Below are 14,070 nucleotides of genomic sequence, written 5' to 3'. Positions count from 1 at the left end.
TTTTCATTTTTAACCCAACATATTCTGTAAGTGCACATTTTAGAAAAAGCAGTGTTTCCTCCCATCCATGGTGTAATTCTTCCCACCAAGCCAGCTGGACATTCTCATCTAGGTTTCATATAATCCCCTCACCCATGTCTGCATCTCTTAACTCTAGAACTTTATCAAGGCTGACATACATGTTTTAGCTGTTAACTTAACAGTCACTATTCCGTGTTGTTTCATTCCACTCAGTTACAAGCCACCTGCTAAGACTGGAACTTTGGCATCTCCTCTCAAGAGGACACAGGACATAATTACAGACTTGGGCTCCAAGAACGACATACTGTTTGCCAAATGGTCTGCTCTGTATTGCCAATTTTAGGCTTTCCAGACTCTTCACAATGATAGCATCCTGAGTTGTCTAACTGTGATTTGGCAAGACTCAATCTAGCATCATATTGAGTGTCTTCTCTCTACCATAAGTAACAAAAAGTGGGGGTTGCACGCACAGTCAGTGCCAGTTCTTCAGCATGGAGTCATGTGTGGGATTCCTTTCTTTGTTCTGCCAATGGTAGGTGGCAAAAAACTTCAAAACATTTACCCAGAATGTGGGGGTGGAAACTCAATAAGGAAGTCCTGCTGCTGCTTTGCAGTCTAATAAAAAGCCTTGGATAACATCCTAACTATGAAAGTTCACATCTTCTTTTCCCTCACTGTGTAACATAGATCTCAGACCAAGAGGAATGACTTTGCTAAATAAACTTCAGCTCATGGCATTTTTACAACAGAATACAAATGGCATGTATTCAGCCGGTGGCAGCCAACTGGATGAAGTCCAGCTAGAAAAAATGCCCACTTTCCAGAGAATGAACAGTACAGCTGCAGCAGGCATGATCCAAACCCCCAAAATCTCTGATTGTATCTCAATCTGAGTGCAGAAGACAATGAAGGAAAAAAGAGAAACTTCATTACCTTTCTTGGGAAGCATGTGCTGTATTTTTTGGAACACTGGACAGGCTATTGATGTAATAAAAGCTCAGGTGGGCTGAAGCCCTAGAAAGATGGCTTGCTTCTGTGTTACTGTCCCTCCTAAACAGCATGAGCAGTTAAATTAAACTGATTTACTAATTAGACAATGTAATGGTAACAACATCTTTGAAATCATCATTTCATCTACTCTGTCTCATTGCTGAGTTGAACATCTCAGTTCCTCTGCAATTGCTTGATTTTTCTAAATTTCTGACATTGTCTCTTGGGCACAAATCTTGCTACATAAAAGGATATTTCCACTGCAGTATCTGGCACAAATACCTAATTTTCATGATTACTAATTTGATACAAGCCAGGTTCTCCCTGGCTCCTCTCTTTGGTACAGTTCCTTAACACAGTATTCCCTGTAACCCCACAGTGTCACCACAATGGTTTGGGGTTCAATGGTTTGGGGTTCACCCACTCTGAATTCAGAGATGCATGTGAAAGGTTTCTTTGATTTAAAAAAAAAAAATCCAATATGAATGCAAATGAAGACTAGAAACCAAAAATAAGGGATTTTATAAAGTAAAAGTAAACAATTTGCTGGGCCTGTGGGGGAGCACAAGCATTTATGCTGTGCTAAATGGCATGAGAAACACATTACAAAAAGAGGAAGTAAACCTGACTATTTTATGATACTCGTTCAGAAAAACGCAGAAAGGTAAAAGCAATTATAGTCTAAAAGTTATTTCAATTTTAACCTTAGCATGTTTGGATGTTGGAGGAAAAAAAAGCGAAACAACCTGTTAATCTTAATTGTGTCCTTTAGAGATTACAAACAAATTTAATACTTGACTGGAGACAATATCAATATCCTGCATTAGTGCGTGGTACCTGAGTTTGCCCCAGCAATACCTGTAAGCAAGGATTCCTGCACTGCCCCCCCTGCGGCAGGCTCATCTGTTTATGCCCTTGTACACCCTCCCAGGATTACCAGGCTGCATTAAGTAAGTGGTGCTTCCTTGAAAAGGCTGCAGTAAATTAAAAGACTCAATCAAGGGTTCCGCTTGCAATGCTAACAAATGGACTTTGTACATCTCTTGGTGTTAGAGCAACATTTGCCTCCAGACAACATTTGCCCTGGAGAGGGTTGAAAGTCTGTTTTCTTCGTGTCATTAACTGCCTTTCTCTCCAGGTCTGGTCTGCCCAGGGATTTTTTAAGTTAACACTGGACTTTCTCCTGTCCCAGCAGGAGATGCCTTGTACCATGGGGAATGTGGAATTGAGGAACATGGCTCATGTGACAGGGCAGAGGTACTTAAAGGTGTAGGGATGGGGGGTGCCCACTTACATGTAGAAATAAGGTCTGTGGCACAGGACCACAGTTTGGGAGCATGCCCTTTAGCAGCATCCCTGTCCCCCATCTCTCCTTGCAGCACAGGCCCCTTCCCTGGCGGTGTATCCCAGGAGAAGGAAGTCATTCCCCCATGTTGCAGAAACTGGACACCACATTCTGAAAGGTGCTCAGCACGATGAAAACTCTGCGTCCGTATTAGGAGTGTACAGGGTCCTTGGCAGCTCAGAGAAAGAAGCCACTTATTTAACAAGATTTTTAGTGCGCAGAAGGAATGACAGAGCAGATGGGACAGAGCTTGAAATACTTGAGTGAAACAATGATCAGTTCTGGATTTCTGGGCTTTCTTTAATGAGATACTTTTACATACTTTAAATGTCTATTTATCAAAAACACTGAGAACCTGCACTTCTAACCAAAGTCACGGGAAATGACAGATGCACAGCAGCACTGGAAAAAAAACCAGAACAGGCTGTGAACCCTTGGCAAAGAGTGTTTTATATATGGGAATTCATTTGCTTTTTTAGGGCAGATTTAAATCTTGTCTGTTGCTGAGTCATCAGAAGTGGGAAGCTTGTTAGCTTGTTGCAATGAGAAGATAAATCCTATGTGGATTGGTCTCCAGGTGCTTAATTCTCCCTTTTTTTGCAGCTGACAGCCATGTCAAAGATTTGGCCTTTCCATGCACTATGAAAAAGACTTTTAATTACTCAGCTCAGCCAGGACCAGAGAAATCCTCAACTTAAAATTACTGCTTGAAGAAACAGATAATAAGGATGAGGGCTGGGGGTTCTCTTCCTCATCGTATTTCCCTGACACATGTCCATCAGATGTTGGACTGCAAGGGCAAGTCCCATTTTACCCACCACGATCTGGGTCATATGCAAGCATGAATGTGGGGGAAGATCTCCACAGGAGAAGTGATACCATTAGGGCTACAGAACACCAGTCAAGCAGCTGGCACTTGGTAAAGAAAGAACAATAAAAAACATAAATGTGTATCACATTTCATCTACTATCTCATCAGGTGATGGAAGACGCTGCCTATACGCACTTATATATACCATAAATATTAGAACATGTAACATGCTGCGAAAGACAAGACCAGAGACCTCCGTTCCATCCTTAATCCCACAACAGCAGTGGAATATCTCCTGATAGTCCATAAAACAGAGAGTGATGCTAGGAGAATAATTTGCACATTTTTGTTACAGGATATGCTTGCCTTTTTGAATTCAAGCTCATCTCACACCCTGCTTTGGCAGAAGAGACAGTACTATGTAATCACCTGCAAGCACATAATGGGCAGTATTTGAGGAATGGCTGCGCAGGTCAGACAGGGACAAAACACCCAGACTGCAGCATCACATTCCAACGATCCACTTTATTCCACTGCCCTGCTTTTAAGTCAGACAGCAGTGGATCTGAGCCCCAACAGGCTGTGGCCTGTTTTAATCTAGCAAACTAAACTGGAAAAAATGTTATGCCAGAGTAAGCGTGTCCACAGATCTACTCTGATGTAGCCATAGCATTTTAAACCACAAAATAAGAATTTTAAACCATAATACACGAATTCTGCTTCCTCAGGCAGTCAAGTCTTTACCTATAGAACTACTTTCTACACATAATATATTTACTTGGATGGGTAAACACCTTCGAAACCAAATCAACAAAAAGGCTGTCTCAAACCGGGACAAGGTGGCTGTGAAATCTACACCTCCAGTTATAACTTTCATTAAAGAAGTTATCTTAACTGCTGCATTTACTACAGTTTTCCTTGAGTTGCCCCTAATCAAATGCTGATCTGCCTTCCCTGATACGCTGCATCAGTGATAATTAACACTGTTCTGCTAACTATTTGCTAAAGGAAGGTCATTAGCATTCTTGCTGTTTAAGTAGCTCATTAGATCTACTTTATCAACCTACTCACGTAGGAAAGTTGGGGAAAGGAAAAAAGTGAAGGGTGACAAGTGATAGGCTTATTCTTAAAATCTTTCCAGGTAATACTAGGAGCAGCACAAAACCCCTTCAAAACAGAACAGCTCAGATTTGCTTACAGTTAATTACAAGGTCACTCGGACTCAGACCCCTTTTTCGAAAGGAGACTGTTCAAAGAGAAGATGCCTGTTTGGACACTTGCGATCTCTGCTGCCAGGTGAACCAGCGTGCCTGGGCACCGCAAACCAACACAGTCTGCCAAGAGGAGGCCGTCGGAGACCCAGCAATTCAGGTAATGCTGCCATTTCCATAACGAGAGATGGACAGAAAGGGAGAGGTTTTGCATGGCCCTCAGCACACAGATGAGTGATGGGGGTCTCCCCTCTCACAGAGCCTAGTTGCCAGACCGTGGCATACTGTCCTGACGCTGCTCGGCCGGAGTGGCTGGAGGTTGTGTCCCACAGGTAAAACTGAAGCAGCAGCGGCCAAGGAGGTCAGGACAGGTGGGAACCCCCACCACTGGAGTACAGGGAGTAGCTTCTAGCTCACCAAAAGGTGCTGGTGGAGGACAGCTGATCTCCAGCACTTTAAAACACCATCCTCACACGTTGATGTTGCCAGGTGATGAGCAGATACAGACAGGTTTCAACCCCTAGAACTGATGGATGGTTGCACAGGGGAGATGAGAAAGAATTTAGTAAAGCAGGAAGCTAACAGGAGAGCCAACAGCACCAGAGCAGCAAGGACAGTGTATGCCCACAGCAGCAATTTCCCTGGCACATGTAGAGAGAGCAAAGCCTGCAGTAGGTGCCCGTAGAAATAAGGCAAGGATGGAAGAGGAAAGCACTGCTGTACTCAGATAGGAAGCAAATGACAGACTTGGAAGAAGGAAAGAAAAAGTACCAACGCAGAGCCTCAAAATAAAAAAATCACTGCCTGTACTTGGTTTTCCTGAAGCAAAACAGTATGTCAGTGAGTGGAGGGAGACTGCTGTTTGTGTGAAGCAATAATGTAAACCCCGAGTAGGGAAGACAGGTTCATGCATGCATGTGCATGTGTACAGACTCACTGGCACTTCTACAATTACTTAATTTCAAAGGGCAACAAAGATATAACCAGAATTAATAATACAAAGAGCTGGAGGTATGATGCAGCCTGAGAAGAGTTAACTGTATCTCACATTCTGCTACTAGCTACCTCCACTCAGCTCTTCTGAGTCTGAAATGCTGTCTAGGTATTAGGGCACAGGAAGAGCAGTTAGAAGACCTTTACCTGATACTCAGCATGAGTGGTGGGATTTGGGGTATTTCTTTTAACTGTTCTGTGCTTCAGCAACCATGTCTGCATAGTGGGACCTTTCAAAGATGGAAAAATACTAGAGATATTTGGGTGTAATGCACTGAACAGGTGAAATTTCTCACTGACTACCTCAAGAACAAAACATGGAGTTATACTCCAAGTTGTTAAACAGGAATTATTTAAACTCTGCAGGTTATCACAAAGGTCCTGAAAAAGCTACAGTTACCTAGGAATAAAAACTGTCTCATCTGATGAAATACTGCAGCAATGCCTGTTCTTATTTGTGAATGAACAGGCAGCACTGATTTACTGTAATTGATCTCAGTGCTTGGCAGGTAGTAAAACCTTACGCAAATTACAGCTGCCACCCTAAAATGACATTTGCATAACTTCTTTGTAAGTCAGTCTTAAGCCTTTTTACCATAATAAAAGTTGTCAATATTTAAAGAGACATGAAAAATAACCATATGTATATGCTTCCTTCCACTTAGCTTTTAAATACTAACATATATTTGGTGCTTTGGGTGACTAAGGAACTGCATTGCAAGATTTGGAACTGGGGGAGATTACAGAAAAAACTGAGTCTGACCTTCAACTCTCATGGCACGCCACAGAGCAAGGGAGCAATCGCACACATGAGGCTGCAGCTGTTAAGTACTTTCTACGTTCCACATGAGGATTATAAGATCAATACAACATTTATTGGTATCCAGCAGACAACTGCCTGCAACAGCTTAGTCCTACAAGGACACAGGTATCTGATTCTTTATTAAGAGCCCTGCTAGAGGGAATCTCACTATGAACTCACCAAAACTATGTAGGATTCCAGCCATGTTTGATCAAAACACTGCTCATTTAGTGAGGGAGCTTCAGGCAGATTTTGTAAGCAGTCAGAAGAAATGGTAGATCTTCAGGATCTCAGATGAACCCTGAGTGATCAGGAGGCTGAGTTTCACTGATTCTGAGCATGCCTGTTACTGCAGTTCATTTGATTCATCCTGCCTTCTGCTTCTCTCTTTCAAGACCTACACCCTGCTCTTGGTCTTCTTCCAGGTAACTCTGGAGTAACAGCACCGTGAATTGATGTCCTCAGGCTGGGGATTCACAGAAGGACTATGGGACATGGGTTCCCAAATTTATCTTAAAGCCAACAGGAGCAGGTTGCTTAGCTGCCGTAGACTGCCTTGAAATTCCTAGTCATAATCCAAGCCACTTCTGTAACCTGCCCAAGTGAGATTTCAATCCTGCGTGAAGGTCTCCATCCTACAATGCAGCTGGACAATTCCAATGACAAACATCTGCAGTTTTTAACTGCAGCAATCAGGTTGACTGCTTGTCTTAGCTCTGGTAGAGAAGTTGGCTGTTTGTCCTTTCACTTTACCTAGTATTTGTTTTTCGGTGTTACGTGAAAGCTGCAGGTGACCTTTCAGTCATTGTAGCACAGAGAGCATAAGTCAGCCAAGCCAGTCCAGAGGCTACAGAAATGGGTGCTGGTGCCTTCTGTGACATGAATGCTTCACTCCTGCTCTCCTGCCACAGAGCCTTGTACTTGAGCAGTCTCCTCCCAAATAAGAACTGCCCAACAAGTACAGCATTAGCAAAGAGTAATTCAAAATCCTAATTAATATTTTCCCAGTCTAAAGAAAGCCTAAGGCAGCTATTAAATTGGGGTTAAGCATATTTCAGGCAGGCATCCTTAAGTAATTCACAACTTGCTTGATCTCTGAATACCAGAAGGGCAAGGCACATTATTTTCTACAAGCAAAGTCCTTTTTTTTAATCTGTGACACTGAAAAGCCCTAGGCAACTTTCAAGATTAATTGCAATCATTCAGGGTCCTCACCATTCCTCCCAGACATCCCTCTTATGTAAGAAAAAGAATGAACATGTAGCAGAGTCACCTGAGACAGCCTCGCCTGCATCTCAGACCCTGCCTCTCATCGCTGGCGCCTGCCTTCAAAGCACGCTGGCCTGCTTATTTCATTCACCTACTTGACATTCCCCATGTTGCCTGCCCTGCACAAAGCAGTTTCTTCCAGTGATTCCTATGTTCTTGCCACTTTCAAATAATTTCTAAAGTAAGATCATTTCTCCCTGGGCGCCCAGAACATTGAATTAAATAAAGAGCAAGCCAAATTTTACATATTTATTCTCTTGAGACATTTCTCATTTCTTTGGTCCATTCGGCCTTAGCTGTATCTGTCTCTTCATGTATGCTTCAGAGGGCTACAGAACAACTATATCATTTTGGGGAGCTGGCATTCAAGAGTAAATGTTTACATATATTTAAATATATATATATAAAAATATGTACAGATACACACACCAGTATCTACAGGATGAATAGGTGAGAAATGATGGGTTTAAAAAAAAAAAAAAAGGTCCACAGCACCCAGCAGCTCTGTCACACAGCAGTACTGGGCTGGAAGAGCACATCAAAGTTCTGTCTCTCAGGTGATGGGACTAGCGAAGATCCCAGTTACATCACTGGAAAACTGTAGCGCCTTCAACACAACATGAGCAGTACCACTTAAGGCTTTACATGGAAGCTACTATATTTTATAAATGATGATCTATGTTCTCTGAAACTCAATGCATCAAACTCCACAGAAGTGTGCAAGGGAAAGAAATTACCCCAGTATATCTAGATTTCTTTTCCTCATTAAATTTCTCAGGCCTTATAGTTTCAACTGTGAATGTTCTCTGTCAGCTTTTGGAGCAGGGTCTTTTGTTTTGCTCTCTACTAGGATAATGGTGGCATAATAAGGGAGATCTTCAGTCACACCAAGGCCAACAACTGCAGCAGTAATAGAAAGGAATACTACTAATACAAAACCAAAGCATACACACCAGAAAGGAATACTAATAAAACCCCCAAAATATACACACCCATCCTGCCATGGATTTTACACCATCATTTATTATCATACAAAACAGGTTCAAAATATTAGCAGGTCAGAACAGCTGCATGTTGCTATCCATAAACAGATATTTGGTTTATGAGACCAGATTAACAGTTAAACACACACACATGACTCTGTTCCAATCTATTTTCTAATGGACCTATGTCCACACCACAGAAGCAACCACTCTCCCTTTGCAGAGCTGTCTATAAGCTTTACAAACGCCTGAGGCTAAAAAGATTCAGAAGCTCACTTCTCGTGCCCAAGTGGTCCTTCCAGGTTTGAATTGTAAACCACCGATAACATAAGCATGTAAAAAAGTTGCATTGTACTGCACCGCTTCCCATTCTGCTGATAAATTCAGGCCTTCCTTCCCTAGCATGGTTTAACTTGGCATTTTAGATAAGCAGTTAGTAAACAAACGTGGGCACGCAACCCTGCCAAAACCTGCTGTGAGCACTTACAAATCCAATCAGATAAGGACTGCCAGCATCTCCCAGGAGGTGTGAAGTGAAACTCTGCAAGGCCACTGCGGTTGCACGGCGTGTTGGAATGACCACATACTGCAAAGGAGAAGGGGAAAGAAAAAAAAAAATACATAAGGAAACTGAAGTAAGAACCTGTCCAGCTGTCTTGTATTGCTTAGTTTATACCCAGGTCAGGATAAAGCAAACAAGCTCCCCCAGATGTGGCTCAAGCAACTGGGGAGCTCAGCTACCCTTCCTGCTTTCTAATACTCCTGATGGCAGGTATTGAGGGAAGGAAGCTTTGTCGGGTCTGCACTCCTCTCAGCAGCACTCAATGCATGAGTTTGACTAACAACTTTGCCCACGAGACACTTTGCTATTGCTCCTCAACCTGTATTTTGCTTCACTGACGGGGAGAGTGAAGTTTGAGGTTGCCTGCAGCACATAACCTGCTCAGCACCACCAGCCTTCCCCAAACAAGGACTTTGCTGTAACCTGGGATATTGTGTTTTTTCCATAATAAAGGTCTCATTTTGTTTCCTAAATCATAAGCAATTCACATCAGTATGAAAGGACACACATTCTCCCCTCCCACTCCATCTCGAGCCACTTTACATTTTTCTCAAAAATTTGCGATTCCACTTGTGAAAAGTGACAAAGACACATTAGGAAAATTTTCCATAGCCAAGATATTGTAGTTTGGTCTCCACTCCTCTAATATGACATGACACCCTTGGCCAGGTCATGCAGAATCAGTCTGACTACACGGGATCAGTGGAAAACACAAATTACTTCCCCACTAAGGGACCAGAGCTCACACAAAACAGAGCCCTAACCATGGAAGGGGACGAAAGATTAAAAAAGAAAAAAAAAAAACCACCAACAAACCCCCATCCTGTGGAATGACCTTAATTTTATAACACACATTCAGGAGCAGAAAAAAGTAGTTGTCTCTTGCATAAAACTTGTGAAAGAAGCTGGCTAAGAACATCTGCATCAAGTCCACATATCCTGGTTTATAAATTGATCCTGTCTTGATTTAAAGGCTGTAAGTAATGAGGAATTCAATAGGTCTCTAAATCCAAGTGAGCTTTGTTTCCACTTCTGAGCACTGAATCTTGTTCTGCCTTTTTCTGTTGCTCTGAAGAGCTATCTACCTTGCCAGAAATGACTCTCTTGTTTAGCTCTTTGTAGACCATGATCCCTTTTACTTGTCCCCTTTCTCTCTGATGGGCTGCCTTTAGTCCTTCTTTAGAGGGCATGCCTTCCCAGACTTCAACTTATTCTTGCAATCCTTTCCTGAAGTCATTTATTAATTAAGTGAGACATCTCAGGACTGGCACATCCCCAGCTAGAGATACACAGAGATCAATTTACCTTAGCTGACTGAGGTAGGGAGAACTCACCGCTCAACAGTGACATATCTCAGGGCACAGGATCTGAAGCACTGTTTCAGTGCTTTAACACTTCCTCTTAGGGAAGGGGAGTTGCCCTGTCTGTAGTGGAACGAGTTAGCCATTAAAAAAGGAAAGAAAAGAAACAGCACTGAGAAAATCCACACTAGAAGAAACTGATGCCTATTTAGAATGATCATCTCATTCCAAGCAGAGACAATTAGGAACGGTGGGTAAAATTAGATTAAATGCTTCTCCTTAGGGTTTTACCACGTGCTTTCAGAATGACCTGCCAATTCTTTCATTACTGGTTTGACAAAACTGCAAACGCACACTGCTAATGCACTTTGATGCCACATATTAAATGGGTACCCTGTTAAACTCCTGTTGTGCAACAGAAGAGCAAAAGCTGATCAGATCCACAGCAGCCACCCGGCTGCAGCTGTTAGACATTGTCCTCCTTTTGCATCCAGGAGCTCAAATCAGACTTGAAGGCTCACAGAAATCCCAAGATGAAAATAAGGTCTAGACTTTATTAGAGACACAGAAACGTACTGAAGGTCACACTGTAAAACCGTAGGAGAGCCACACAATTGATTACCATTCCCCAAAGATGCAGGGTAATGGGTGCAACCTGGATAGATTAGACAGAAGAAAAAAAGAAAAGAAAAGAAAAGAAAAGAAAAGAAAAGAAAAGAAAAGAAAAGAAAAGAAAAGAAAAGAAAAGAAAAGAAAAGAAAAGAAAAGAAAAGAAAAGAAAAGAAAAGAAAAGAAAAGAAAAGAAAAGAAAAGAAAAGAAAAGAAAAGAAAAGAAAAGAAAAGAAAAGAAAAGAAAAGAAAGAAAAGAAAAGAAAAGAAAAGTTATTCTTCTTCCCACCTGGCCCTAGTTCACACAGGTGCAATGGAGAAGCATTCTGCAAGAGCCGTTTGAGAAAGGGCATCTGAGAATATAAAGTCAAATTCCACCTAACCCAAGAGTCCAGAGTTGTGTATATCTGTGAAACGGGAATTTTAAACTTACATTAAAATATTTTTCTTTCTATAAGGTTTATGTTAACAAATCTGGAGAAGAAAGTCTGCCTGACTCTATGTTCTATCCATTTTCTCAGCAAAATGACAAAGGAAATGGCAAATTTATTAAAAACTTACCATTTTCAGGGAGTGGCAGTGAATTGGTGCCAAATGGAGAAAGAAATTTGAATGATACCTGCATCATATGTGTGTGTGCATATATATGTATTTATACACATGAATACACACACATATATTAGACATAATTTTGCATGTTTATCTGTATTATGCATACATATAGTTTTGCAAGTAGCAATAAAATTTCCAGCAAGTTTTCAGTTTGCCTAGCTAAAGAAGTTATTGATGGTTGAAATCATCAATATGGTTTGGCACTATAAAGTGCCAAAACTTGGTAAATTTAGTCTGGAATTCAAATGACAAACACCCCCATCCCCCAAACCAAAAACCCAACATGTGGCAAGCAAATGAACATGAGATTTTTCCTCCTCCTCTAAGAAGATATTGAAAAGAAAAAAAGGCTTAAACCAGCATCTCCAAAACACCAAAAAATACTCCACCCTATCCCTACTTAAAAAGCATTTTATTCTGATGGAGAGGAAGTAGTTGGTAGCAAACATTATCTACTGTTCTAGGAAGACAGCAGTAAATTACAGCTCTAAATGGCCATTTTGATACTAAAATAGACCTAAATTCAAACCATACATGGTCTGGTTTGAACATCCCACAGAAACTGGAGGTGGGAGAGCCACAGCAGCCGGGGCGGAAGTCCGTGGGATCGTCCTGGCTCATCTCTGACTCCAGGTTCAGAGGCAGAACACAGCACAGCATAGAGGATGGGCAGGGAGGCTGACCAAGCAGCTTTGGCAAACCTCTGCTCTTTAAATAGAGGTTCAGAAAGGCCATGGTTTACTGCTGACATCCCCTTCCTGTAGTGAAACCACCAGAATGAGTTGGTCTGCTATAAATTAACCAGGAAAGCCAAGGAGAGATCACCCTTCTCCCAGTAAAAGAGCATGTGCCAAAGAGGTAAGTTCTGATGTTTATGTCTAATCTTTGACAGAAAACTCTACTCTCTAAAACACTTTGCTACCCTTTCTGGGTCAGACAGTAATCTTCAGGACAATGCATATTGGCCTCTTTCAGCACCAAAGGCAAAGAAAACACGTGCTAACCCTGTTCTAGCCACTGACAGAGCCTGGAAATAGTCCAGGTGTCCCTGCTGTAACTACTGCTTGGAAGAGGCAAAGGCTGTGATCCAGAGAAACCAGCCTCAGAGAGACCCTTCACTCGACCTAGGCGGACGCTGTCTAAAAAAATACTTTTAAATGAAGTAAAAGGTGGCTGACCTGGTCTCCAGATGACAGCACAACATGGAGCAGTACACATCCATCTGCAGCCCTTGGCCCACAGAACTGCAGAGATGCCCCTTGGCCCATCCTTCCTGGTCAGGGCTGTGCTCAACTGTTTGAAGTGGGCTGTGTACCTTCATTCAGAGGCACTCCTCACCCTGCCTTAAAATCTAAACCACAGCACTCAGATTACTGATGTGTGCAGGCACACTGAGACAACCAACAATGAGAACTTCCAGAAATGCTATTTATCTTCGGCTGTAAAAACAGGGCAGTATTTTATGCTACATAAATAATTGTTTTTTATTTATAGGGAAGGTAATCAGAACAAAAGCAACATTCCTCCATGCCTATAGCACAGCTGAGCACCAGTCTATGACTGTTTCAAGGCTAAAAGAAGACTTTGACTCTACAGCAAAACATTAAAGCAGCTCCTCCATGGCAGCTCACGACCATTTAAAAAGAACTAATGTTTTAAAAGAAAAAAGAAATATGCGGAGCATTTTTTTGCATGAGTGTCACAACTTTGCATAAACTGGAGGATGGCTTTTCTCAGCAAAGACCTAAACAGACTGTGATCACAATAGCTGAGGCCCTTTAAATTGCCTGCTGGCTCTTACACAGAAATGCCACCAAGCCTCTGTCCAACATCTTTATTTTTGAGATATGCTATGGAGGAAAAACCCCACTATTAGGACCAGATTCCACAAAGTCCCAAGCACTCAGCATGTCTCGGAATGTTACACACTTGCCTGCTGCACTGAAGCTCATTCATTATTGCTGTTACAAGGCAGTTTTAATGCTGCTTTGGGGTTCTGGTAATTTTGAGGCCAATTTGCAAAGATGGCTGATAAAATCTGTTTCATAATTAGCATGCTCCATCAGAAACATTCCCCCCTTCCCTAAGCACCATCTGAGCATGTGCCTGGGAGGAGATTTGGAGTTGTGCTCAGGAGAATAAGGCCTGTTTTGTACAAATTTGCATTTGGAAAAAATATCAGCCTTTCAAAATCTCAGACAGTGCAGTACATTCTGCAGTGCTGACAGTTTATCAAACCTAGCACTCAGCACCTTTTACTGCAGACAATTTGAGGAGCTGCACACTGACCGTTACACTGGCAAGAACAGTAGATGCAATGGAAGCATGAAGCTATGAAGAGCCAACAATTAAATTTGAAGATAATAAGCAAACATCCTTGTTTTGCCAAAGAAATTAAACTTGCAAAACCTCTGAAGATGCTTACCAACTTGCCTGATAGCGTTCTTAGGCAGTCATGAGATCTGTAAATCTTGGGAGAGCTATGATAAATCATTTGGGATGCAGTTTCCAAAATGCCTCACTTCTGGCATAATGAAATCAGTGGGAACAGTGTTTAGCCA

The 14,070-nt window shown here is 42.0% G+C and overlaps 1 protein-coding gene across 2 annotated transcripts in view; it reads right to left on the bottom strand.

The window, feature by feature from the left end:
* The window catches only part of LOC128149055 (sphingosine-1-phosphate transporter SPNS2-like), a 141,824-nt gene that overhangs the window by 24,244 nt on the left and 103,510 nt on the right, over positions 1-14,070 (bottom strand). For both annotated transcript variants that reach the window (XR_008237522.1, XM_052803813.1), the window contains exon 10: positions 8,913-9,011. Coding sequence is in view for 1 of the 2 variants with exons in the window: in XM_052803813.1 (XP_052659773.1) it covers positions 8,913-9,011 (99 nt within the window). In the remaining variant the exon portion in view is untranslated. The remainder of the gene's footprint in view (positions 1-8,912; positions 9,012-14,070) is intronic.

The sequence above is a fragment of the Harpia harpyja genome, chromosome 12 (genome assembly GCF_026419915.1).
Source record: "Harpia harpyja isolate bHarHar1 chromosome 12, bHarHar1 primary haplotype, whole genome shotgun sequence".
Lineage (NCBI taxonomy): Eukaryota > Metazoa > Chordata > Aves > Accipitriformes > Accipitridae > Harpia > Harpia harpyja.
The sequence above is the reverse complement of the archived record's forward strand: the minus strand, read 5'-3'. Positions and strand labels throughout refer to the sequence as shown.